Below are 26349 nucleotides of genomic sequence, written 5' to 3'. Positions count from 1 at the left end.
CATTGATACAGTTCTGAGAAGATAACCATATTTATCTCTCTTCCTCCCTCCCTAAAGCTACAATTACTGCCAAATTAAAATTCACACTTTTCCTTGAAAGGTGGCATTTTCCTTTGGCATTAATTGTGTGATATAGTCTGATGGTAAGATTTATCCTGATAAGTGAGATACATTGTGATTTAAAACCATATATTATCTGTTTTGTCTGTGTGTATTTTTCATTTTTTTTTAAACTTTTATTTAATGAATATAAATTTCCAAAGTACGACTTATGGATTACAATTGTGTGCATTTTTAATCTTAGCTTTTATTAGGTAAGCTAAATTTTTCTTTATAGTTTTTTTACATAAAGGAATATGAGATATAGTTAAGGTCTTTTATCTTTTTTTTCTTTAATTTTTGCAATACTTTCAATTTACTTTATAATCAAAGGCTTAATACAGCACTAACCATAATGTTCAGGAAGTAAAACATAGAAGAGCACAGTTCCACAAGAACACAGATAGGGGCTATAAACAATAATCAGATCCAAAGATGTCAGTTTTATTCTTAATTTTTTTGTATTTTCTACATAACAGAAAACATGAAACTTAATAAATTTTATTTAATTAAAGTGCATATGCTCATTTTATTTAAACAAAAAACTGACCTAAAATTCTCTTCCCTCCCAATATTTGATCAGCTGGAAAACCCTGTCTGTATGAACTCTTAATGAAATTCATATTTATCTCCTTGTTTCTAGAGATTCTCACTCTATTTCAGACTCCAGCTACTTTTTAATTAAGTTATTATATCACCCTACTATTTACTTTATGTAATATCTACCCCTGGACAAAGATACACATTTTCATTCATTTACTCCAACCCATTCATTTTATAGTTGCTGTCAGAGAAATCTTAAAAGAAAAATTTCAGTCAAGTTATCATTCCATTGAAAAACTCAGTGGTTTTCCATTCTATATAATGAAATTCAGATTCATTAGCATGGCAGTCATACTTTGATCTTTCTGTCTTAACCAATATTCTTGTCTGTTTTCCTACTACCTTTTTCTATCCTGAATCTTTGAATCTCTAGCTCAAATTCTGTATTTCCCATTAAATTTCCCCACTTCTCACTTAACATAAATTCTTTTACCTTTATGTACCTATCAGGTTTTGTATATGCCTTCCTGTTAATAGTAATTGCCTTTTGCATTATATTTCAGCTGTGGCATGTGTGTTTTACAACTTCTATTAAGTTTAAGCTCCTTGAAGATTGAGATCTCAGTGGTTCATTGTCCTGTCTTCCCCTAGCACTTACTTTATATAGAGCTTTGCATTGTAATAAGGCATTCACTAAAATTGACTTGATCCTTTCCTTACTAGGACTGAGTAAATATTGCAGAGGGAAAAGGAAGAGATTGAACTGTAGAGTGATGCAATCTACCCTACTTGCTCTTTGATTTCATCCTCTTCGTATAACCTCTCTACTTTGTTAGTAACTCGTTCTTTGATAAATATTTCTCATGAATAACATTGATTTAACTACTGTATTTCCTGGATTCTACTATATTGTTAACTTTAAAATGTACCATTAACTTCATAATAGGAGCAAAAGAGCCTGGAAAAGAGTTCCATTAAAAGTACAAAGAAAACATTGATTTAAATATACAATTTCTTCAGCTGTGCAGTTTATATTGCCTAGAGTATGTCAAGTAATCAACTTCTAATTTCATTGCTAATTCTTACTATAAGCTGTTTGTAGACATATAAGGTATGCGTATGGATTAGCATTTCAGGTAGAATTCAGTGGAGTATTTCATTCCATGTAAGTAAATTAGCTGAGGTGACAATCAGATAAACTCCATGGTCTTACTAGGTTATCATATTGAATAGAAGATACAATTACTGCCAAATTAAAATTCACACTTTTCCTTGAAAGGTGGCATTTTCCTTTAGCATTAATTGTGTGATATAGTCTGATGGTAAGATTTATCCCAATAAGTGAGATACGTTGTGATTTAAAGCCATATATTACATGTTTTGTCTATGTGCATTTTTAATCTTAGTTTTTATTGAGTAAGCTAAATTTTTCTTTATAGTTTTTTTATATAAAGGAGTCTGAGATATGTCAAAAGCTGTTCAGAAGCAGTGATTTTGGAGAGAAATAAAGTATCTAAAACTGATGGAAGTAGGGAAATGGGGTCAGTTGTTCATCTTTTGCTTTCTGGTTTTTTTTTTTTTTTTTTTTTTTTTTTTTTACAGGCAGAGTGGACAGTGAGAGATAGAGAGAGAGAGAAAGGTCTTCCTTTGCCTCTGGTTCACCCTCCAAAGGCTGGCGCACTGCAGCCGGTGCACTGCGCTGATCCGAAGGCAGGAGCCAGGTGTTTCTCCTGGTCTCCCATGGGTGCAGGGCCCAAGCACTTGGGCCATCCTCCACTGCACTCCAGGCCGCAGCAGAGAGCTGGCCTGGAAGAGGGGCAACCGGGACAGAATCCGGCGCCCCGACCAGCACTGGAACCCAGAGTGCCAGCGCCACAAGGTGGAGGATTAGCCTATTGAGCCACGGTGCTGGCCTTTTGTTTTAGGCTTTTAAGATTTATTTGAAAGTTAGAACTACAGAGGGAGAGGGAAAGACAGAGAGATAGCTCTTCCATCTGCTGATTTACTCCCCAGAATGGCTGCAACATCTGGGGCTGGACCAGGCTGAAGCCAGGAGCCTGGAAGGATCCAAGTGTCCCATGGGGGTGACAGGGACCCATATATTCAATCTGTCTTGTGCTGTTTTTCCCAGGAGCATTAACAGGGAGCTGGATCCCAAGTGGAACCAGTGCTCTTATGGGATTCTGCCCTTGTGCATGGTGACTTAACCTGCTACGCCACAACGTTGTCCCCTTGCCTTAGCTTTTAGCCACTGGTTAGGGTGCCTACAGGCCATATTAAAGTGTCTGTGTTCAAATCCTAGCTCTGCTCCCAATTCAAGCTTCCTACTAGAATGCACCTTAGGAGGCCACAGATGATGGCCCAAGTAATTTGGTTCCTGCCACCTGTGTGGGAGACCTGGATTGAGTTCCTGGCTCTTAGCTTTGGCCTGGCCCATTCCTGACCATTGCGGGCTTGTAGGCAAGTGGACTCTGTCACAAACAGACTCTGTACCACTAATCAGTTGACTAAAAAAAAAAATTGAAAAATATTATTAACTTCAGAATACACAAAACCAATTTTGGCCCCTTCTATTTGAAAGCAGTGTAACACAATTGTTTTCCAACCATGTATATTTTTGAAGGTAATGTGAAAAAATTCTGTACTTTAGTGTGTTAGGATAGTCCATGGAATAATAGCTGAGTCCCCAAATATCAGTGGTTCAGCGCAATAGAAGTTTATTTCTCCAGTGAGGTGAAACTGGGTGTCTCTGATTAACAGGTTGCTGTCTCATACATGGAAGTTTGGTAACCCAGGCTTCTTTTGACCATGGCTTCATTTTCTTATACTTTTAAGGGATCCAAAGAATGGAATGTACAAAGAAAAATATGGATTACTGTGTTTATTCAGCACTATATTTATGATTGCCTGTTAGAACCCTTTGAGAGGCAGGCCTGAAAATGGTATTCATCACTTCCAATCAACATTCCTTTTGCCGGATCTTGATCAATTGGCCATACCTGATTTGGAAAAAAATGTAATACAGTATGGTTCAGCACTGTGCCCCAGAGGAAAGTTTGGTAAACATCCAACTGGTTTATATCACAGGCAGTTATGTGAAAATGCAGTTTGTGTTAATTCCTCCATCATTTTATCTTGAAAATTTAAAACTTGTTTCCTTTCAGATGCTAACTGCTGATTAATTTTCATTAATTTAAAAATGTGGCTAATATGGTTGTTGGCAGATGGCAATCTTTGAGAAAGGATATAGGGGAAGAAAAATGATTCTGACTGAAAATATCAGAATAACGAGATTAATATTAGAATTATTAATAATTAGGAATATAGTACAATGGTTGCTATTCAAAGAATTACTGAATTTGAAGAAAAATTTTAAGATAGGGAAAGCAGCAGGAGAATTGGGGATGACAGATTAATTTTGACAAGAGATGCAGTAACTATAATAAAGAGAAAGATGTCTGTGCTATGTCTATGTTCAATACGAAAAGTTTTATAAAATACTGTAATAGGATATTCTGTGAGTGTCTGGTATATGAAAAAGAAAAAAAGGGAGAGATTACCAGCCATTTCCAGTGATTAGAAAATAGAGAATAATTGGGACCTCCTAGAATATGATTTGTAAAAGTTTTCTTTCTTTTTTTTTTTTTTAAAGATTTATTTTTTGAAAGGCAGAGTTACAGAGAGGTAGAGGCAGGGAGAGTAAGAGAGCGATCTTCCATCTGCTGGTTCACTCCCCAGTTGTCTGCAATGGCTGGAGCTGTGCTGATCTGGGGCTAGGAGCTTCTTCTGGGTCTCCCACGTGGGTGTAGTGGCCCAAGCACTTGGGCCATCATCTGCTGCTTTCCCAGGCACATTAACAGGAAGCTGAATCAGAAGTAGAGCATCTGGGCCTCAAACTGGTGCCCATATGGGATGTTGGGACTGCAGGCAGCAGCTTTACGTGCTGTGCCACAGCGCCGGTCCTTGCAAATGTTTTCTCATGTTTTGTAGGTTAGCTCACACTGTTGATTGTATCCTTTGACACAAAAATTTTCAAATTTGATTTAGTCCTATTTGTTTAGTTTTGATTTTGTTACCTGTGTCTTAGGTGTCATAGCTAAGAAATCACTGACATGTTGGATATCGTGAATCTTTTTCTCTGTATTTTCTTCTAGGAGTTTTATAGTTTCAGATTTTACATTTAGATCTTTAATCCATTTTCACTTAGTTGTTGTATATGGTACAAGGTAAAGGTCCAACTTCATTCTTACACATGCAGCTATCCAATTTTAAATGAGTAGATAAGGAAAGAGACATGGAAAAAGTGTGGAAGTATATCAAAAGTGTTAACAATAGTTATTCTTAGGTAGTACAAAATAGGGGATTTTTATTTCATTTGCTTTTCTATATACCATTTTAAAAAATGCAGCTCAAGCACTTTCATTTTGTAATATTATTTCCTTTCCTAGAGTTCTTTTCCACTTCAACCCTACCTTTTCCCTGAAATCTACCTTTCAAATTATATAATAATAAGCAGTATTAGCAAAATAAGTAGCAAGTACATTAATACTCTGCTCATTCCTTTGATTTGTTCTCTGTATATGGGTTACTAGTATACATATAGTAAAAGGCAAGTAATTGGAAGTAAAGCCAACATTTTTAAAAAGTGCTTAAAAATGTTTCCATTTCGAAATATTTGTACCTCTAATGATAGGTTTATGTTATCTTCAGGAATTCAAAAAGCAACCAAAGTAAAAAGAAAGGACCACGTACTCCTAGTCCACCTCCTCCGATACCAGAAGATATTGCTCTGGGGAAAAAATACAAAGAGAAGTATAAAGTAAAAGATAGGATAGAAGAAAAGCCAAGAGATGGAAAAGACAGAGGACGAGATTTTGAAAGACAGAGAGAAAAACGAGACAAGCCCAGGTAAGTAGGCTTGTATGTTTTTACATTATTACTCTGTAGAATCTAGATTATTTACTTTTCAGAAGGTTTTAGGCATTAGTGTAATGTATTTTTTTATTTTGTGTTTAATCATATATATATGTGCAGTTATTCCCATAATGTGTCATGGAAAGTTCAATAAACATTAAAACTTTATTTTTGAAGTGTTTAATTGTGATGGAAGCATAAAATTTATTATGTTAATCATTTTAAGTAGCTCACTAGTATTTAATGAATTGATGTTGTTAAACAGAGCTCTAGAACTTTTTGATATTGAATAGCTGACTTCTGTACCCATCCAACAATAGCTCGTTTTTTTCCTCCCTTTCCCTAGCCATGGTAACCATCATTCTGCTTTGTGCTTCCATGAATTTGACTGCTTTAGCTATCTCATATAAGTACAATCATAGAATACCAGGCTTTTTGTGACTACCTTATTTCCCTTAGCATAATGCCCTCAGTGTTCATCCATATTGTTGTATTTGACTGAAGTTCCTTCCATTTTAAAGCTGAATAATATTTCATGTGGTATCTGTCACATTTTATTTATCCATTTGTCCCTAATGCACATTTGGGTTGCTTCTACCTCTTGGTTATCGTGTTAGTGCTGCTGTGTGCATGGGTGTGCAAATATCTTTGAGACCCTGCTCTCAGTTCCTTTGGATACTTGAAGAGGTTTTAAAAAGTTTGTGGAAAATAGAATTAAAAGATGATACAGATGTTCCATCAACTTTTTTTTTTTTTATTTGAAAGGCAGAATTACAGAGAGGCAGAGAGAGAAAGGGGGAGAAGTCCTCCAAGCACTGGTTCACTCCCCAAATGGCTGGAGCTGTTCCAGTCTGAAGCCAGGAGCCAGGAGCTTCTTCAGGTCTCCCATGTGGGTACAGGGGCCCATGGACTTGGGCCATCTTCTACTGCTTTCCCAGGCCACACATAGCAGAGAGCTAGATTGGAAGTAGAGAATCCAGGACTTGAACCTGTGCCCAGATGGGATGCTGGTGCTGCGGGTGGCAGCTTTATCCACTACTCCTCAGCACTGACCCCTCCATCAACATTTGAAGCCTCTTCATACACCCAGAAGTGAGATCACTGCATCATACAGTTTTGTTTTTAATTTTTTTAAAGAACCTGCATACTGTTTTATAATATCAACAGTACACAAGAGTTCTAATTTCTCCATATCCCAGCAACACTTTGATTTTCAGTTATTTTGATAGTAACCATCCTTATAAGTGTGAGCAGACGTATCATTGTGGTTTTGGTTTACATTTCTGTGGTTATTAGTGATGTGAATATATTTTCATATTTTTGTTGGCCATCTGTATGTCATCTTTGGAGAAGTATCTATTCAATTCCTTTGCTTATTTTTTAAAAATTGGATTATTTGCTCTTTTTTTCCTGCGGTTGAGTTGTAGAAGTTCTTTATACATTCTGGATACTGATTCTTTGTCAGAGATAAGATTTGCAAATATTTTCTCCCATTGTATACATTGCCTTTTCACTTTTTTATCATGGCCTTTAACACAAAATATTTAAGTTTGATATAGCCCCGTTTGTCTGTCTATATCTATATCTTTGATGTCATTGATAGGTTTATGTTTTTTCAACCGTCTTTTTTTTCTTTTTTCTTTTTTAAGACTTATTTATTTATTTATTTGAAAGAGTTATACAAGAGAGAAGGAGAGGCATAGAGAGAGACAGGTCTTCCATCCGCTGGTTCACTCCCCAATTGGCTGCAATGGCCAGAGCTTTGCTGATCCGAAGCCAGGAACCAAGAGCTTCCTGCGGGTCTTCCCATGTGGGTGCAGGGGCCCAAGGACTTGGATCATCTTGTACTGTTCTCCCAGGCCATAGCAGAGAGCTGGATCAGAAGTGGAGCAGCCAGATCTCAAGCCATCACACATATGGGATGCCGGCACAGCAGGTGGCGGCTTTACCCGCTACACCACAGCATCAGCCCCCAACTGTCTTTTTGAAGAGAGTTTTACAGTGAGATACAATTTTCCCAGCACTATTTGTTGAAGAGACTGTCCTTTCTCCAGTTATTAATTTTAGCTCCTTTGTCAAAGATTAATTGGTTATAGATGGGTGGATTGATTTCTGGAGTTTTTATTCTGTTGGTTTACATCCACAGCCAGCATCACTGAATGGAGAAAAGTTAGAAGCATTTCCACTAAGATCCAGAACCAGACAAGAATCCCCACACTCACCATTGGTATATTCACCATATATATTCAATATAGTCCTGGAAGTTTTAGCCAGAGCCATTAGGCAAGAAAAACCAAAGGGATACAAATTGAAAAGGTGGAAGTCATATTATCCCTATTTGCAGATCACTTGACCCTATATATAGGGAAACCAAAAGACTCCACTAAGAGACTATTGGAACTCATAAAAGAGTTTGGTGAAGTTGCAGGATATAAAATTAATATAAAAACCAGTAGCTTTTTTGTGTACAGACAGTGCATGGCTGAGAGAGAACAACTTCTTCTTTTTTAAGATTTATTTATTTATTTGAAGGCTGCGTTACCAAGAGGCAAAGAGAGAGATCTTCCATCCGCTGTTTCACTCCCCAAGTGGTCGCATCAGCTGGAGCTGGGCCAATCTGAAGCCCAGGAGCTTCTTCCAGGTCTCCCTACTACTACTCCACAGCACTGACCTTGTACACAGGTACAAGGGCCTAAGCACTTGGGCTGTCTTCTACTGCTTTTCCAGGCCATAGCAGAGACATGGATCAGAAGAGGAGCAGCTGGATCTAGAACCAGTGCCCATATGGGATGCTGACACTGCAGGCTGAAGCTTTACCTGCCATGCCACAGTGCTGGCCCCCAGAAAGACCTTAAGATCAATCTCTTCTCCCCTGCACACATGTGGGAGACCCAGAAGAAGCTCCTGGCATCTGGTTCAGCCTAGTTCTGCCTGGCAATTTGGGGAGTGAACCAGCAGATGAAAAACTTCTTTCTCTCTTTGTGTCTCCTCTTTCTGTAACTCTCTCAAATAAAAAAAAAATATGTTAAAAAAAAGAAAATATATTCTTTTCCCATTATATTGTATGAGTATTGTTTAGGGAATGAGAACCAAGATAAGCTTGTGTGTTTGGTACATATGCAATTTTATTTTCTAAAATTTTTTTTCTGTGGTGTCTTGAATCTGAATATGGTGGGCTGACTGTGAGTGTATATGGACATTTATCTAAGGTACCAACTCATGCATTTATGAGGCTGAAGAGTTCCATGATCTACTGTCTATAAGCTGGTGGTCCAAGAATGCCAACAGCTGAATATCAGTGTTCAGTGCAAGCACTTGGGTAAAAAGAATTCAGCTTTCCTTCCCCTATTTATTCCATTCAGGCCCTCAGGGGATTGGATAATTCCCACCCTAATGCGTATACACCTTCTGGTTTGCTCAGCTCACCAGTATCAATTCCAAATTCTTCTAGAAAAGCATTGCAGACACACTAAAAAATAATGTTTATTCAGATATCAGGACACACTGTGACCCAGTGAAGTTGACAGATAAAATAACCCATTATATTATCTAATAAGGTTGTCATAGAGATTGAATAAGTTAATATATAAAAGCTATTAAAACAGTGTCATGTACATAGTAGCAATATGTTACCTGTTATTATCATCAACATTATTATGATGTTAGTGGTTTTGTCTATGTTCTTCATGTCTCTATCCTAGCATCAAACAATACTTGGAATGTGGTATGTACTCATTAATGTTTGTTGAGCAAATTAAAATGATTTATTTTAATAAATATGATAATTGTACAACCTAATTGTTTTCTACAAATGAAATGTGTATTGTATTACATTTTTTAAAAATGATTTTATTTATTTATTTGAAAGAGTTACAGAGAGAGGTAGAGACAGAGAGAGAGGTCTTCCATCTGCTGGTTCACTCCCCAGATGGCCATAATGGCCGGAGCTACGCCAGGAGCCAGGAGCTTCTTATGTGTCTCCCATGCGGGTGCAGGGGCCCAAGGACTTGGGCCATCTTCTACTGCTTTCCCAGGCCACAGCAGAGAGCTGGATCAGAAGAGGGGCAGCTGGGACTAGAACTGGCGCCCATATATATGGGATGCCGGCACTGCAGGCAGAGTAACCTAGTGTGCCACAGTGTTGGCCTCCATATTACATTTTATCAAGAGAACAAAATCTGAGTTTCCAATTACCCATAGTACTTTTTTTTTTTTTTTTTTTTTTTTTGACAGGCAGTGTGGATAGTGAGAGAGAGAGAGACAGAGAGAAAGGTCTTCCTTTTGCCGTTGGTTCACCCTCCAATGGCCGCCGCAGCCGGCACGCTGCGGCCGGCACACCGCACTGATCCGAAGGCGGGAGCCAGGTGCTTCTCTTGGTCTCCCATGGGTTGCAGGGCCCAAGGACATGGGCGATCTTTCACTGCACTCCCGGGCCATAGCAGAGAGCTGGCCTGGAAGAGGGGCAACTGGGACAGAATCTGGCGCCCCGACTGGGACTAGAACCTGGTGTGCCGGTGCCACTAGGCGGAGGATTAGCCTGTTGAGCCACGGCGCCGGCCAGTACATTTCATTTTTTAAAAGTATATATTTTGCATAATGATTTTAAAGATTAAAGTATAAGTATTACATTATGTAAACATTTTTGTATTTGAGGAATAGACAACTATTGAGAAAAATCGATATTCTATTTTTAGGAAAATACAGGTTTGCAGGTGAAATTATTTGTATTTTGAATGTTTTCTTTTTTATTTTCACATTTCCCTCCAAAATGATATGTAACTTGAATATCCTCATATCACATCACATCCTTTATTATAGCAGCATTAAAAATTTTTGGTTGGAATATGGTCAGGCTAAAGATCATCTTTCCCAAAGTGCTATAAATTACAGTGCTGTTGTTGATGTTATAGATTTCATTTTTAAGGTATTGAACTCTTCTTCATTCAGTATCCTTTTTGCTTTATTTGAATTTAAACTATCACCTATTTTTTTTCCCGCAAGTAAGAAATCAGCCAAAGTAAAGTTGTTGGTGTTCTAAGGGTACTTATATATCTCTGTTTTATAATCTATAGCTAAAGTACTAGTAATTCTGACCAAATTTCGAGAAAGTTTCATTACCTAGAGACAGACCTTCTATATATGCAGAAATGAGATGGGGCCAGGTCCCAGTGGGTTCACATCTATGGTTTGACCCATCTTTTTTTAGTAACCAGAGGCGTCTTTTTTTTAGTAACTGGGTCTTCTCTCTTCACTATTCATAGTCAACATACTTTTAAAAGAGTAATAACACAGAGGAAAATGTAAAGATGCCAAATTAATTCAACAGTATTCTGAAACATTTTTTCCCCTGAACGGTAAGTAAGAAAAAAGTATGATTAAAATGCTAAAAAGCCATTACTTGACAGTGTTCTGGCCTTACTATGATAACTTGATTGTCCTAAGTTTGGACTGAATTTTTTTTTCCATGCTGTAGATACCAAGTTTAAATAGAAAGGTAATTGGACTGTAATGTGGTTTCTTTTTTTTTTTTTTAAGATAGTATGTATAAAACATCTCATTTTTTCATGTTCTACTTTGAACTAATCACCAAATGCTATTATAAACATCCTTTAAACAATTTTAAGTCTATACCCCAGAAATAAACTCAAAGATAACCAAAATGTCTGTTTAGTGGAAAGCTGTTCTTTATTTTATTAAATTAAATGTTTCTAAATTAACTGGAACCTGATGACATTGAAATTGAAAAGCACCAGATGACAAATGATATGTGTTCTCTAGGATGCATTTGAATGACCATTTGTCATAAATAATTTTCTAAATCTGGCTAGGATTTACTGAGCATATCTCTTAGTACCTGTAAGTAAATAAATTTTATTTAGAGTCAATTAAGTTTTAGTGACTTAGGACTTTTCTATTAGAAAAGAAAAACAATTTTGATTGAAAGTATAAACCTTTAATAGAATTACAGATAATTAGATGTTTACATTGTGGGGAGCAACCCGGACTAGACTAAGTTACTGGAATTAAGACTTACTCTATGCATCTGCTCTCCCACAATATGGCGCTGGGAGAGGAGAAAACAGCTTCTACACAGCTGCCTCCAGTTCAACCAATAAACTGTAGGACTTGCTCCTGATTGGAGGAGAGCAGCGTACTCGGCGTGTGGGCAGCCGAGTTGGGATTGGTGGAGGAGGACTATAAAGGAGGAGAGAGACAACATGCACCAGGAACATCTAAGGGGAACATCTATCTGAAGGAACACCTGTGCAGCCCCCGAGAGAGCCGGCCGGCGGTGTGCCGCTCCCCCGCGGAAGTGGGGAATGTGGCAGGGGGAACTGCCCTTCCACGGAGGTGGAAGGGACGGTAGCCAACCCGGGAAGAACCAGCAGCAAACCCGGGGAGGGCCAAGCAGACGAAAGAACAGCGCAGGGTCCTGTGTCGTTCCTCCACGAAGAGGGGGAGCGACATAATGGTGCCGTGACTCGGATATGAATCCTAGGCAGGGTTTAGTGTCGTTCCTCCATGAAGAGGGGGAGCGACATACATGAATGTAGTGTTCTAGTTAGCATACTTTTATTTTTTAGTCAACTGTTACCCAAAAAAGTGTTTTATTTGCCTAAATTCTTATTCCACATTCTTTCTTAGGTCACTTTCCTAACTTACCAACATGTTTAAATCTTTTATTGATAAAAGGTCTAAGTGGGCATAATTTTTAATCTGCATGGCTTAGGGTGGTTATTCTCAACTATGGGTGATTTTTGCCTCCTAGGGAACATTTGGTAATGTTTGGAGTAATTTTTTGTTGTCACAGCGTGATGGGAGATGGTCTTGGCATCTAGTGAGTATTGGTCAGGGATGCTGCTAAACATCCAGCAATGAACAAGACAACTACTCTTCCCAACCCCCACCCCCCGCCTCCCCAGCCCCTGGCCCCCTAAGAATTAACCAGGACAAAATGTGAGTAGGGTTAGTACCAAGGTTGAGAAACCGTGATTTGGAGCTAATGGCTTTGCCACTATTGCAGATATGAAAAAATACAGTTATCACAAATACTGAAGGCAGTTCTACAATATGTTGACTAGAACATCAGAATTTTAAAAAATAAGCATCTAGTCCCTGAAATGATTGCTTTGAGGAATATGATACTTACCTATCTAGACATGTGATCTTTAGAATGTTATTTTGAACATTAATCCCTAGCGGGTTAAGCACGCCCTGCAGCACCAGCATCCCACATAAGCATAGATCGAGTCCCAGCTGATAATCGAGCTCCCTGCTAATGCGCCTAGGAAAGGCAGCAGAAGATGGCCCAAGTGCTTGGACCCTTGTCGCCAAAGGGGCTTCAGCCTGGCCCAGCACCAGCTGTTGTGGCCATCTGGGCAGTGAATCAGCAGATGGAAGATTGATCTCTATCTCTCCCTTTCTCCTTCTCTATCTATAACTCTGCCTTTTAAGTAAATAAAGTAAATTTTTACAAAGCAAAACAAAAACAAAAGCAGTCCTGTTCCTTTTTAGTTATTGCACAAGTATGTATAATCCAACTCTCCCTTCACACACACATTATATATATTCAACAGACCAGGAGTTATTGAGACGTGCTTTGTGTGGTTTTAAGTTGTTTCTCTGGTAGCAATGAAAGGTGATTTGAAGGGAATAGAGGAAACCTTGCTTAAACCAAGAATTGTGAACTAAATCTCAATTTTTTCTGCTAATAAATAAAGGCAAATTTAGATAGACAGTATATAGGGCCCGGTATTATGGCATAGCGGGTAAAGCCACCACCTGCAGTGCCGGCATCCCATGTTGGCACCAGTTCAAGTCCTGGCTAATCCACTTCTGATCCAGCTCTCTGATGTAGCCTGGGAAAGCAGTGGAAGATGGCCCAAGTCCTCAGACCTTCTGCGTCCACATGGGAGACCCAGAAAAGGCTTCTGGCTCCTGGCTTCGGATCAGCTCTGCTCCGGCCCTTGCGGCATCTGGGCAGTGAACCAGCGGATAAAAGACGCTTCTCTATTTCTCTCTGCCTCTGCCTCTCTGTAACTCTCTGCCTTTCAAATAAATAAATAAATCTTAAAAAAAAAAAAAAAAGACAGTATATATATATACTCTGTTAAGGAAAGGTCCTTAAGCCCAGAAATCTTTCATAATCCTAAATGTCAAGTGAGGCAGCAGAGACTTTTTGTTTGGCTTAGCTAGTGAGAGTTTCCATTTTTCCAAAGCCTTGAATTTACAGGCTTTCTCACAGCCACTTTCTAGCTAGAGCTCACTAATATATTTTCTCAATAGCTGTTGGTGAGTCCCTCCCTGCCCCTGCCACGTACTTACTTACACTATCAGATTATCAGAGTGAGTTCTGTACTTCATGTTAGGGTAAATGTTAGGTCTGTGCTGTAGGGAGAATGTTGCTTGAGAAAAAGGCAATGTGCCTTGACACTAATTCTTGGGAGAAATGCCCTGCATAACTCTTCTACAACTGCTGGTTCCAGTTGACTTGAAAATTGGTCACATCTTGCTCTTGCTACATTCTGGTGTTGTTCCATTCTGGTATTGGAGATTTACCAACAGCGCGAGTCAAGAAAAGTTAGTCAGACTTCAGGCTCAGGTGTGGATAGGGGGCTAGAGAACAGCTTGCAGAAAGAAGGTAGTAATAGAACAGCTTCAGCTGATGACAGTTTTAGAGTTCTTTCAAAAAGCCGGCTGTGAATAATATAGCTGGTATTGAAGAGGCGAACATGATTAAAGATGGTGGGACAGTTACTCATTTCAACAATCCAAAAGTCTGAGCTTCCCTCTCAGCTAACACCTTGGCAGTTACTGTTCATGCAGAAGCCAAGCCAATCACACAAATGCTTCCTGGAATATTAATTCCACTTGTGCTGATAGCTTAACTAAGTCTTGAGAAGTTAGCAGGACAGTTCCCATGGCAAGTGTTGGGTAGCAAAGCATCAATACCAGAAGACATTGATGAGGAAGATGATGATGTTTCAGATCTTGTAGAAAATTTTGATGAAGCATTAAAGAGTGAAGTTAACTAAATTCGCTCTTGGTTCCAAAGTTTTACAGACACAGAGAACATCACTTGTTACTAGTTCAGTAATATATTTTGTATATTAATAATGCTGTTTGTTTAGCATTGTTCCATCATTTGATTTCACATTTTGTGTTTCCTCCCAGGATCTATTCTTTTGGTCAAAATATGAAGTATTTTGACCAAAACACTCAAAGGTTCAGTTTGAGTGTTTTGGGTTTTAATTCTTGTTTTGTTTTTTTTTTTCTTTTTTTTTTGTTTTGGGGGTATTTTCGGGTATGTGTATGTGTGTATGTATATGCATGTGAGTATTTTGTTTACAGTGGAGAGCAAATTGGAAAACAGATCTTTTCATTTGTCCTCCCCACCCCGAAAAAAAAAATTGGTCACATCTTTATAAGGCAGTTTATTATTTTACATTTGAATTAAAATTTATCCTGAGGTTTTTTTTTACACTTGTAGCTTTAATTTTTGGTTTTTAAAGAAATGAAAGCTCCTGAACACATTTTTTGCTGTGTTTTCCTTTTAGGTCTACTTCCCCTTCAGGACATCATTCTCCTATATCTTCTAGACATCACTCATCTTCCTCACAATCAGGATCCTCTATCCAAAGACATTCTCCTTCTCCTCGTCGAAAAAGGACTCCTTCCCCATCTTACCAGCGGACCCTGACTCCACCTTTACGACGTTCTGCTTCTCCTTATGCTTCGCATTCTTTGTCCTCTCCTCAGAGAAAGCAGAGTCCCCCAAGACATCGCTCCCCAATGCGAGAGAAGGGGAGGCATGATCATGAACGAACTTCGCAGTCTCATGATCGGCGTCATGAAAGGAGGGAAGGTATGCACTGTCCCGGAGCTTGATTTTTTTTTTTTTTTAAGATTTTATTTATTTCTTTGAGAGAGAGAGAGTTAGAGAGAAAGGGAGAGACAGAGAGAAAGGTCTTCTGTCCACTGGTTCACTCTCCAAATGGCTGCAACAGCAGGAGCTGGGGCGAAGTCAGGAGCCAGGAGCTCCTTCTGGGTCTCCCACGCAGGTGCAGGGGCCCAAACACTTGGGCCATCTTCCACTGCCTTCCCAGGCCGTCAGCAGAGAGCTCGATTGGAGGAGTAGCTGCCGGCCATATGAAATGCGAGCATCGTAGGTGGAGGTTTAACCTTCTACACCACAGTCCTGGCTCCTGAAGCTTGATTTTTTAAAGAGTTCTTTTACTTAAATAATTTTCTGTGTTAAAAAATTTTACACAGATTTATTGCTATAATAAGAGATGGGGGAGGACTGTGCTGTATTAAGTCTTAGGTAACAAAAAGACAAGTTATTGTGGGCACCTGGAAATGCTTAACAACAAAGAAATACAACCCAATAAGTACACACATGGGACCATTTATAGGTGTGCTAAGTCGGTGTTTTCTTTAATTAAGATGCTTTACTAAGTACCCTTGAGTTTAGAAATTTTTGGCCATGGGATTCCTAGATTATCCTTTTCAGTGAGTCACTGCTATCTGTGATGGATGCCAGCATCCTAAATGGGTGCAGTTGGGGTCCTGACTGCTCCAGTTCTGATCCAGCTTCTTGCTGCTGCACCTGGGAAAGCAGTAGAAGATGGCCCAAGTGCTTGGGCCCCTATCACCCATGTGGAAGACCCGATGTAGTTACTGACTCCTAGCTTTGTCCTAGCCCAGCCCCTGTTGTTGTAGCCATTTGGGGAGTGAACCAGCAGATGAAAGATTTCTCTCTGTCTCTACCTTTGTGTAACTCTGCCTCTCAAATATGTAAATAAATCTTTACAAAAAAAAAAAGAAGAAGTAAAAGGAAGAGAAGAAGCAGATCAGGGAGCTGAGCTTAAATGAATCAGAAGTGTGTAATAAAAGGGTAAAGCCTGAAGGAAACTTTCAGAAAGTCAGTGTAAACCAAATAATTGGATTTCTGGGTATAACTCATAAAAAAGAAGTATACAAAGCAGTTTTGCTTTCTAGATTCCTGGGAATTAAGTTAACTTTGGATTTGTTGAGATATTTCCTGGCAGTATGTCCTAATAACACTCACCCCTTTCTGTACGTTTCTTGTCCTTATTTATTTAGCACATCTTTTTCCTAGCATCTCCTGAATTTGTTGTTGAGCATATACTTGCTTACTTACAATAAATTTCTGTTCAATTTTCATTTTAAAAGTCTCTTTGTGAGTACAGTACAGTGATCTCCTATAATGTATGTTGAACTTAGTTATTCTCTTTATCAACAGTGCAAGCAATAATTAATCAGTTTCTTTTATTCAAGAAAATGATTAATGTTGAGATAGGGCTTGGAAAAAGCACCTGTTTTATATAATTATTCCTTGTATATATGCTTTTGAATATGTTATGGATCACTTGCTAAAAATGTCAGCCCAATATTTATGCAACATTGATAAAATGGGAAAATTCTCTTATACTTACCTATTAATTTTAAACAGTATTTAACAACTAGACTTTACTCATTTTTAGTGATTACTTTTTGAATGAAAACTATTGTTAAACACAGTAGTGAAGGGGAAATAGTATTCACTTGAGTCTGAACAAGTGCTTTTTTGTGATATGCAGTGCTTATGTTACAGGAAGGATCCTTTCTAAGGAGGATGGTTCATTGACCTTCCAGCAGGTGTTTTGTCCTATGTTTAGAGGTCATTTTCTGAAATAAGAATCATTTCAGTGGAAGGATGGACAGGTGGATAAAGAAAAACACATAGTAACTAGATGTATTTGTAAAGACAGGTGGAAGTGTTATGAAAAAAAGGATCTGATGTTTGGGTTCTTGAAAAGTAAATGGACCTAGTTACTACAGGCAAAGAGAAAGTAAGGTAAAGTCAGAATGTTTTAGGCATCAGGTTGCTATAGTTGCTTAAGTAGCATCAGATTGAGACAATTCCAGATGTTAAGAGCAACTTGCAGAAGAATCTAATCAAAAAGGACAGGTTTCAGACATGGAAAGCCAAGACACTGGCAAAAAGTATCCTACATGAAGGACTTGGTGGGTAAGACCCCAGTGGAAAGAAGTGGTCATCAGAGAAGGATGTACTTTTCTATGAAGGGAGGAGAAAACTTCTACTTTGCTTATGGCCTTGTCTAGTTATTAAAGGAATTTGTGGATTCAAAAGGCTACCATAACCGACGCAGGTCATGTCAAGAGTCTTGGGTGATCACTGACATCATACATAAGAGTGTTAATTGTTTAATTAACAACAGGAGTCTCTGTGCACTAACTTCCCATGCAAGACCTCTGTCCTCAAAGAGTTGTATTATGAGAGTTAATAGTAAAACTTGTTCTCAAAGATCTATTTCATTTTAGTATATTAAATGGAGGGTATTCTTATGTCTCATAAGTTATAGTTATGTCTAAGTGCTCACAAAATATGTATCATTCTTGGGTTCTTCTTTAAAGTTAGTTAAGTTTCTCAAAAAAAAAGCTTAAAAAAAAAGAAATGAAATTATTTTGGAAATGTCATGACTTTGAACAGCCCTTGTCTCAACTGTTGGGGAACAGTTTTTTTTTTTTTTTTTTTTACATACATTTTGTTGAACTTTTTACTTAGTATAGAGTTAATCTTCTGTGTATAAATTTAATTCAAAATAGTTCTTTGTTAAAAATAAGACTGGGAATAAGAGGGAGGAGGAAGAGGGGTGGAAGTGTGAGTGGGTGGGCAGGTACAGTTGAAGAATCACTATGTTTCTAAAGTTGTATTTATGAAATGCATGAACTTTGTATTCCTTAAATAAAAGGCTCTTTGTGGGGAAAAAAAAGAAAGCTATCTAGGAAGAAAAAAAAAGACAGGAATTATTCTTTGATGTTCTGTTGTTACTTCTTTAACTTCATTTTATGTTTATGTTATAATCAATTTGTGTATTTTCTAGGCACCTAAAGAGTGGTTTCTTGTCGCTCCCCGTCTTCGTGGAGGAACGACACTAAGCCCTGCGCTGTTCTTTCGTCTGCTCGGCCCTCCCCGGGTTGGCTACTATCCCTTCCACCTCCGTGGAAGGGCAGTTCCCCCTGGCCGCATTCCCCACTTCCGCAGGGGAGCGGCACACCGCCGGCCGGCTTTCTCGGGGGCTGCACAGGTGTTCCTTCAGATAGATGTTCCCCCTTAGATGTTCCTGGTGCATGCCGTCTCTCTCCTCCTTTATAGTCCTCCTCCGCCAATCCTAACTCGGCTGCCCACACGCCGAGTACGCTGCTCTCCTCCAATCAGGAGCAAGTCCTACAGTTTATTGGTTGAACTGGAGGCAGCTGTGTAGAAGCTGTTTACTTCTCTCCCAGCGCCATATTGTGGGAGAGCAGATGCATAGAATAAGTCTTAATTCCAGTAACTCAGTCTAGTCCGGATTGCTCCCCACAGATCCCCCTTTCTTTTTATTTTTAGCGTTGATACGCGCCTGTCTTCGGTGCCCCGTGGCACACACTCTGCTCTGCTTGCTAGAGTTGCCACAGGTTCTTACAAGTCCTATCAATCAGGAAAACCGAATCCGGGTCCTCTCTTCGCCATGTTGTGAGGAGGTTTTTTAGGCGCTGATGCGTGCCTGTGTTCGGTGACCTGCAGCGCATGCTCTGCTCTGCCCGCAGGGGCTTACAAGCCCTATCAGGCAAACCGAATCCAAGCCTTCTCATTGCCTTTTTGTGGGGAGGCCTTACTGATGTTAATTCGTGCCTGACTTCGGTGACCTGCGGCGCATAAGCTGCTAGCTGCCGCAGGTGCTCATCGTGCTCATCGCCTCACTTAATCAGGCAGACCGAATCCAAGCTCTCTCACTGCCATGTTGAGGGGAGGCCTTTCTATTTCTCTATTTTTCTATCTCCGGGCATTCCTATTTCTCCCATTTTACTTCTATCTTCCAGCATTCCTATTTCTCTCACTTTGCTTCTAAACTTCTATTTCTCTTATCCCTGCAGCTTCCTGGTGCCTCGCCCTGCCGGCAGGCTCCGCCCCGAGGCTATTTCTCCGCGGCTTTCCGGCTGAGCCGCTTCAGCCCGCGCCTCTCTCATCTGCGCAGCTTCCCGGCTTTGCGCGCACACTCCGCAGTCTCGCACTTAACCCTTTCGCGTCTGAACCACGGCCTCGCGCCAGCCCCGTTCCCTATCTATTCACGCCCCGTGCTCTCTCTGCACGCGGCGGCTTCCGCGAGTCACACAGCGTAGCTTACGTGTCCGCCACTAGCATTCAATCTAAGTTCCCCGGGCTAGCCTGGCGAATTCAACCCAGCTTACGTCTCCGCCCCACGATCTGGCTTCCCGTCCTTTGCTCCCCGGGCTAATCAGACGGATCCCAATCTGGCTTACGTTTCAGCTTCTGGTTTCAACCTTTCGCCCCCTATTCCCGGGCTAACTTGAGAATCCCAAAATGGCTTCCGTTTCCGCCTTGGCCTGCCCCCCGCGGCTTCAATTTCCCTAACATTTTTCTCTACCCGGTATGTTTCCCCAAGCTTTCCTCCAACAATATTCCTCCCTCATTTCTCCTGGCCTCTCCCCACAGTCCGTATCCGAGTCTGTTTGCTCTAGCTTTCACTTTCGCTTTCGACCTTAGAGATTTCTCCCAGCTTCCCCCCGTAGTCCGTATCTGAGTCTATGCCTAGGCTTTCAATAGCTTCTTCCGGCACCTTTCTCGTCCGGCTTTTCCCTAGGCTGTTTGCTAGTCTCTCTCTCTGATATTTTCCCTAGGCTGTTTGCTAGTCTCTCTCTCCGATATTTTCCCAGTTCTTCCCGTTTCTTCCCTCCTAAGTTTCCTATCCGTCCTAGGTTTCCTATCCGAGTCAGGTTTCCTATCCGAGTCACGGCACCATTATGTCGCTCCCCGTCTTCATGGAGGAACGACACTAAGCCCTGCGCTGTTCTTTCGTCTGCTCGGCCCTCCCCGGGTTTGCTGCTGGTTCTTCCCGGGTTGGCTACTATCCCTTCCACCTCCGTGGAAGGGCAGTTCCCCCTGGCCGCATTCCCCACTTCCGCAGGGGAGCGGCACACCGCCGGCCGGCTTTCTCGGGGGCTGCACAGGTGTTCCTTCAGATAGATGTTCCCCCTTAGATGTTCCTGGTGCATGCCGTCTCTCTCCTCCTTTATAGTCCTCCTCCGCCAATCCTAACTCGGCTGCCCACACGCCGAGTACGCTGCTCTCCTCCAATCAGGAGCAAGTCCTACAGTTTATTGGTTGAACTGGAGGCAGCTGTGTAGAAGCTGTTTACTTCTCTCCCAGCGCCATATTGTGGGAGAGCAGATGCATAGAATAAGTCTTAATTCCAGTAACTCAGTCTAGTCCGGATTGCTCCCCACAGTTTCTAACGTTTGTAAATTGATTTTAGGCCTTTTTCTTCGTATGAGAAAATGTCATGGTTGGTTAGATCATCAGTGATGTTCATTCTGGCTTTTTAAACAATGAAATTTGGTTTTGGTAATATGATAGGAATTGCTTTAAGTAGAGAAAGTTTTAGAAACTGTTGCTTACATGAATGTGATACCATTAAGTGTCAGGAAAAGGGTGAATAACAGTATTTCTTTGTCAGCCAACCTGAAAACTGTAGGCTACTCTCAAGTGTTTAAGTACATTTGAGGTGGTTACATGCGGTCTACTCTAACCCAAAACTTAGTAGAACTGATTAAAGGTATTGTGCCTCTTGATCTAAAAGTGATTTCTAAAGCATCAGCCATCAATGATCCAAGACCAACTTACTTATTTTAGTTATTTTTAGGATCTGTGTGGATGAGTATATTGGGGCAGGAGTCATTCATGTTCAGTTTGTGTAACCAGAAACATGGTTATCAAGTATTATTAAAATTACCTTTTGAATTTCAGCTTACAAATGCTTTTAATTTTCTTATTTACCATAGTTTTCTTCCCTTATTCTGAAAAGAAAGTTGTAATACAATTCTTAAAACTGTATATTTAATATTGAAAATTTGTAAAAGGAATTACAGTTTATTCCCAAAATTGTGTTACAGACACTAGAGGCAAAAGGGATAGAGAAAAGGATACAAGAGAAGAACGAGAGTATGAGCAAGATCAGAGCTCTTCTAGAGACCACAGGGAAGACAGAGAACCTCGAGATGGTCGTGATCGAAGAGATACCAGAGAGCGAAGGGAACTGAGAGACTCCAGAGACATTCGGGACTCCAGGGAGATGAGGGATTACGGCCGAGAAACCAAAGAGAGCCGCGATCCCAGAGATTCTCGGTCTACTCGCGATGCCCATGAGTACAGAGACCGTGAAGGTCGAGATAATCATCGAAAAGAGGATGCATACCAGGAAGAATCCCGGAATTATGGCAGAAACCATTTGAGAGAAGAAAGTTCTCGTACTGAGATAAGGAATGATTCTAGAAATGAGTCTCGAAGTGAAATTAGGAATGACCGAATGGGCAGAAGTAGGGGGAGAGGTCCAGAGTTACCTGAAAAGGGTAAGGTTTATGATTTGTCAGTGAACTGTATCTTGAATGCTCATATAGATGTATTCAATCTACTAAGGTTTCTTATATTTGTTATCATTTTGTCAAAATAATTTTTAATTCATTGAATTTTTTATTGTCCCTATAAATTCAGAATCAGAATTACTGAAGTAGCAAAACATAAATGGGGCTTCACCTAGACCTTCTTTTTGATTATATTCAGTCATACTTCCCATCGTAACTGATATGAAACACCTAGAAAATTGCTGTAAGGCCAAAAAGTAGAATCACAAGGAAGTATTTTCTTTTTCTTTCTTTTTTTTTTTTTTTTTTTTCACGTTTGAGAAATCTTTTATTAGAAGACGTCCCAGAAGGCAACATTTTAAAATCAGAAATCAGGTAATCAGTAACCACAACTAAATACAAAATTTCAGTTAAACTTATACAAGGAAGTATTTTCAAATGTTCATTTTAGTGCAAAAAAATTTTGAAATCTGTGCTGGAGAGGGGATCTTCAAAAGGTTCGTGAAAATGCATCTTATAAACAACTATGTGTGGATTTCAGAGACTTTGCATAAAAAAAAGTTTTTTATTCCATTTTCCGTGACCTTTTTGAAGTAACTTCATGCAAAATAATTATACAATTTAAATGGTAGATTTTCAAAATTACAATGCATTTCTGACTGTTCAAGCTGTTCAAACAATTAGCTTTGATCTTTCTCTTTACTGTCACCCCAGGCACTGCTGCAAAGCTGATCACTTTTTTGTTTTGGTTTCTTGGTCTGTGCCTAGTCAATATTATAGCTTCACATTTTTCTACTTCTTCATAGTTGTTTTGGCTTTCATTGTTCTTGATGCCTTGCTTTTTTCATGTAAATTTTAGAAATAGTTTTTAACTTCATGAAAAACTGTTAAGTTTTTATTTCAAATGAATTGAGTTTATTAGTTTATAATTTTTCCCATTAAGGTTTTATACATACTCTGGGTATCCTCTATTTTTGTTGCCATTGTAGGTAGTACTTAAAAATTTTCTGTAAGATGCATTCATGTCAGGGCAGCACCGTGACAGGTTAAGCCACCTCCTGCAGTGCCTGCATCCCATATAGCTGCTGGTTCAACTCCCTGCCACTCCACTTTTGATTCAGCTCCCCAGTGATAGCCTGGGAAGAGCAGTGGAAGATAGTTCAAATGCACAGACTGGGAAGAGCAGTGGAAGACAGCTCAAATCCACAGACTCCTGCCACCCACATGGGAGACCTGAAAGAAACTCTTGGCTCCTGGCTTTGGCCTGGCCCAACCCTGGCTCTTGTAGCCATTTGGAGAGTGAAAAAGTGGATGGAAATCTCTCTCCCTCTCTCATTGTAACTCTGTCTTTCAAATAAATAAATGAATAAATCCTTAAAAAAATGCATTCACATGGTTCAAAATTTCAAAGGTGCAAAAAGATGTATATTGAAAAGCCTTCCTTCTACCCTTGACCACCACTCTTTGGCTAGTTTTTAATGTATCCTCAAAAACTACACACAAGCAAATATGTATATCCATTTTTCCCTTCTAGATTTACTAAAGTAGTTTTAAAAAACTTTTAGTTAAAGGAAAAAACTGTACAATGTCCTACATTCCACTGCTTTCACTCCTGAAATTCACTCCATCATAAGCAACTACTTCCTTCTTTTGACACAGAGTATTTGTTATAGGTTATACTGTAAAGTTAACAAGTCCTGTAATTGATGAAACGCTTAGGTTTTTCCAATGTTCTACCCTCTTGAACAGTGCTTTAGTGAATAATTATGTACTTATGTCACTAAAATGGTGCCTTTTAAAGTGTTACTTTTTTTAAATGCTTCACTGCTGGTACATGGAAGTGGCAATTGATATTTGTAAGTTAGTCTTACAGTTAAGTGATTTTGCTATATTTTCTTCAGAGATCTAATTAGATTCCCTTAACAAATATATCTGGAAACAGATTTGGCTCTTTTTTTCTGATTATTATTTTTTTTTCTACTTGCTTACCTGCTGAGCATCAGCATCAATACAATGTGTGAAGATAAGAGGAATGGATTTCTTTGCTTTGTTTCAGATATTAAAGGATTATGACTGCCATTTCACTATTAAATGTGGTATTTGCAGGCCTTTGCAAGTACTTCCTATTATTTTAAAGGGTTCTACTAATTTTCACAGTTTAGTTTTTATCACGGCTCATTTTTCTCTATCTTGAGAAGATCATGTAGTTTGTCTCTGTTACCATGTTACTTATGTTGATGTTTTTTTTTTTCTTTTAAAGATTTATTTATTTATTTGAAAGTTAGAGTTACACAGAGAGAAGGAGAGGCAGAGTGAAAGAGAGAGGTCTTCCATCTGCTGGTTCAGTCCCCAGTTGGCCGCAATGGCCGGAGCTGCACCAATCCGAAACCAGGAGCTTATTCTGGGTCGCCATTGTAAGTGCAGGGGCCCAAGGAATTGGACCATCTTCTGCTGCTTTCCCAGCCATAGCAGAGAGCTGGATCAGAAGTGGAGCAGCGCCACTTTGAACTGGTGCCCATATGGGTTGCCAGCACTGCAGGCGGCCGGTGGCTTTACCCACTACTACACCACTGCGCCAGCCCCACGTTGATGTTATGTTTTAAGTTTAAAGCTATCTTTGCATTCCTGGGATAATGCAATTTTTAAATATTTTATAGCTTTTGAATAAGATGTTAAATTTTAATTTTTTATTTTATTTTTAATTGAGATTGACAAGCAAAGGTACAGTGATAAATGTTATATAACTGACTTTAGGAAAAAAGTTCTGACTTTGATTTTTTGGTGATTTCCATGGTATAACTAGCTCCTATCACAGCAAATGTAAAACTGCTAATGTGATGTCAGTCAATACGGGTTTGAGAATGGTGCCCGCAGTTGGCTCTTGCAAGCCAGAGTTAACAGTTCTAGTATGCCACAACATTCTTGTCATTTTTGAAAGAGTATTCTACCTCAGTTTGAGAATCAAAGTTATACTAGCCATATAAAATGTGTTGATTCTCTGGAACAATTTGTAAGTGATTAATAATCTGTTCTTTGAATGCTTATCTCTAGTAGCTCTGAGTTAGATGTGTGTAGATTTTCTGTTTCTTCTTGAAATAGTTCTAGTAGGTTATATTTTCCCAGGAAATTTTTTTTCAAATTCATTATAAAAAGATGTTACCGAATTTCTTTTTTGTTGTGTCTGATGTATCTGTAGTTACATTCCCATATTTTTTACTTGATCAGCCTTGCAAGAGAGCTGTCTGTTTTGAATCTTCAAAGAAGTAATCTTGGGTTTTGTTTTTTTTTTTTTTTTTTGTATCTCTTTTGTTGTGATTCATTAATTTCTTTTTTTTTTTTTTATTTGACAGGCAGAGTTAGATAATGAGAGAGATAGAGAAAAAGGTCTTCCTTTCGTTGGTTCACTCCCCAAATGTCCACTATGGCTGGCGCGCTGCACTGATTCAAAGCCAGAACCCAGGTCCTTCCTCCTGGTCTCCCATGGGGTGCAGGGCCCAAGCACCTGGGCCATCCTCCACTGCCTTCCCAGGCCATAGCAGAGAGCTGGACTGGAAGAGCAGCAACCAGGACTAGAACCCGGCGCCCATGTGGGAGGCTGGTGCTGCAAGCAGAGGATTAACCAAGTGAGCCACGGCGCCAGCCTCTGACTCATTAATTTCTACTCTTGAATTTTACGCTTGTGAAATATTTAGTATATGTATTGGTTAATACTCATTTTAATTTTTATATGATTTCTCCTTAGATTCATGAATTATGAAGAAATGAAATTTTTGATTTCCAACTACATTCTTAAAAATAAGTCACCTCCTTCCATTTTAACTGCTGTTAGAGAATAAGCTATTCAAAGTCAGTTCTTTGACATGTGTATTTATTAAATCTTACTTTGTGAATCAGTAGTCAATTTTTATGTTTTCTACATATGCTGGTAAAGGTGTGTGTGTGCTTTTTTTTTTTTTTTTTAATTTATTTGAAAGGCAGAGTTACAGAGAGGCAGAGGTAGAGAGAGAGGGAGTCTTCCATCCACCTGTTCACTTCCCAAGTGGCCACAATGGCTAGACCTGTACCGTTCCGAAGCCAGGAGTCTCCTCCAGGTCTCCCATGTGGGTATTGGGGCCCAAGGACCCGGCCATCTCCACTGCTTTCCCAGGACACAGCAGAGAGCTGGATCAGAAGTGGAGCAGCCGGGACATGAACTGGTGCCCACATGGGATGCCGGCACTCCAGGCAGCGGCTTTACCCGCCACACTACAGTGCCATTCCCAGGAGTTTTATTTAAAATGGTTGAATGCAGAGTGTCTCTAAGATCAGTTTTGTTAACTGTCCTTTCAAATCTACATCTAATTT

The 26349-nt window shown here is 39.5% G+C and overlaps 1 protein-coding gene and 1 pseudogene across 4 annotated transcripts in view; both read left to right on the top strand.

The window, feature by feature from the left end:
• The window catches only part of ZC3H13 (zinc finger CCCH-type containing 13), a 100569-nt gene that overhangs the window by 37627 nt on the left and 36593 nt on the right, over window positions 1–26349 (top strand). For all 3 annotated transcript variants that reach the window (XM_002712953.6, XM_008259990.5, XM_008259989.5), the window contains exons 8-10: window positions 5353–5550; window positions 15114–15421; window positions 21538–21993. In XM_002712953.6, coding sequence (XP_002712999.3) covers window positions 5353–5550; window positions 15114–15421; window positions 21538–21993 — 962 coding nt within the window. The remainder of the gene's footprint in view (window positions 1–5352; window positions 5551–15113; window positions 15422–21537; window positions 21994–26349) is intronic.
• Window positions 14152–15205, top strand: LOC149124585 (transcription factor BTF3 homolog 4 pseudogene; annotated as a pseudogene). Its single transcript, XR_016212911.1, has 2 exons — window positions 14152–14644; window positions 15114–15205. The product of XR_016212911.1 is annotated as a transcription factor BTF3 homolog 4 pseudogene (transcript).

This window comes from Oryctolagus cuniculus, chromosome 9, assembly GCF_051225735.1.
Source record: "Oryctolagus cuniculus isolate XC-2025 breed Fujian yellow rabbit chromosome 9, ASM5122573v1, whole genome shotgun sequence".
Taxonomy (NCBI): domain Eukaryota; kingdom Metazoa; phylum Chordata; class Mammalia; order Lagomorpha; family Leporidae; genus Oryctolagus; species Oryctolagus cuniculus.
This window is presented reverse-complemented; position numbering and strand designations above follow the sequence as displayed.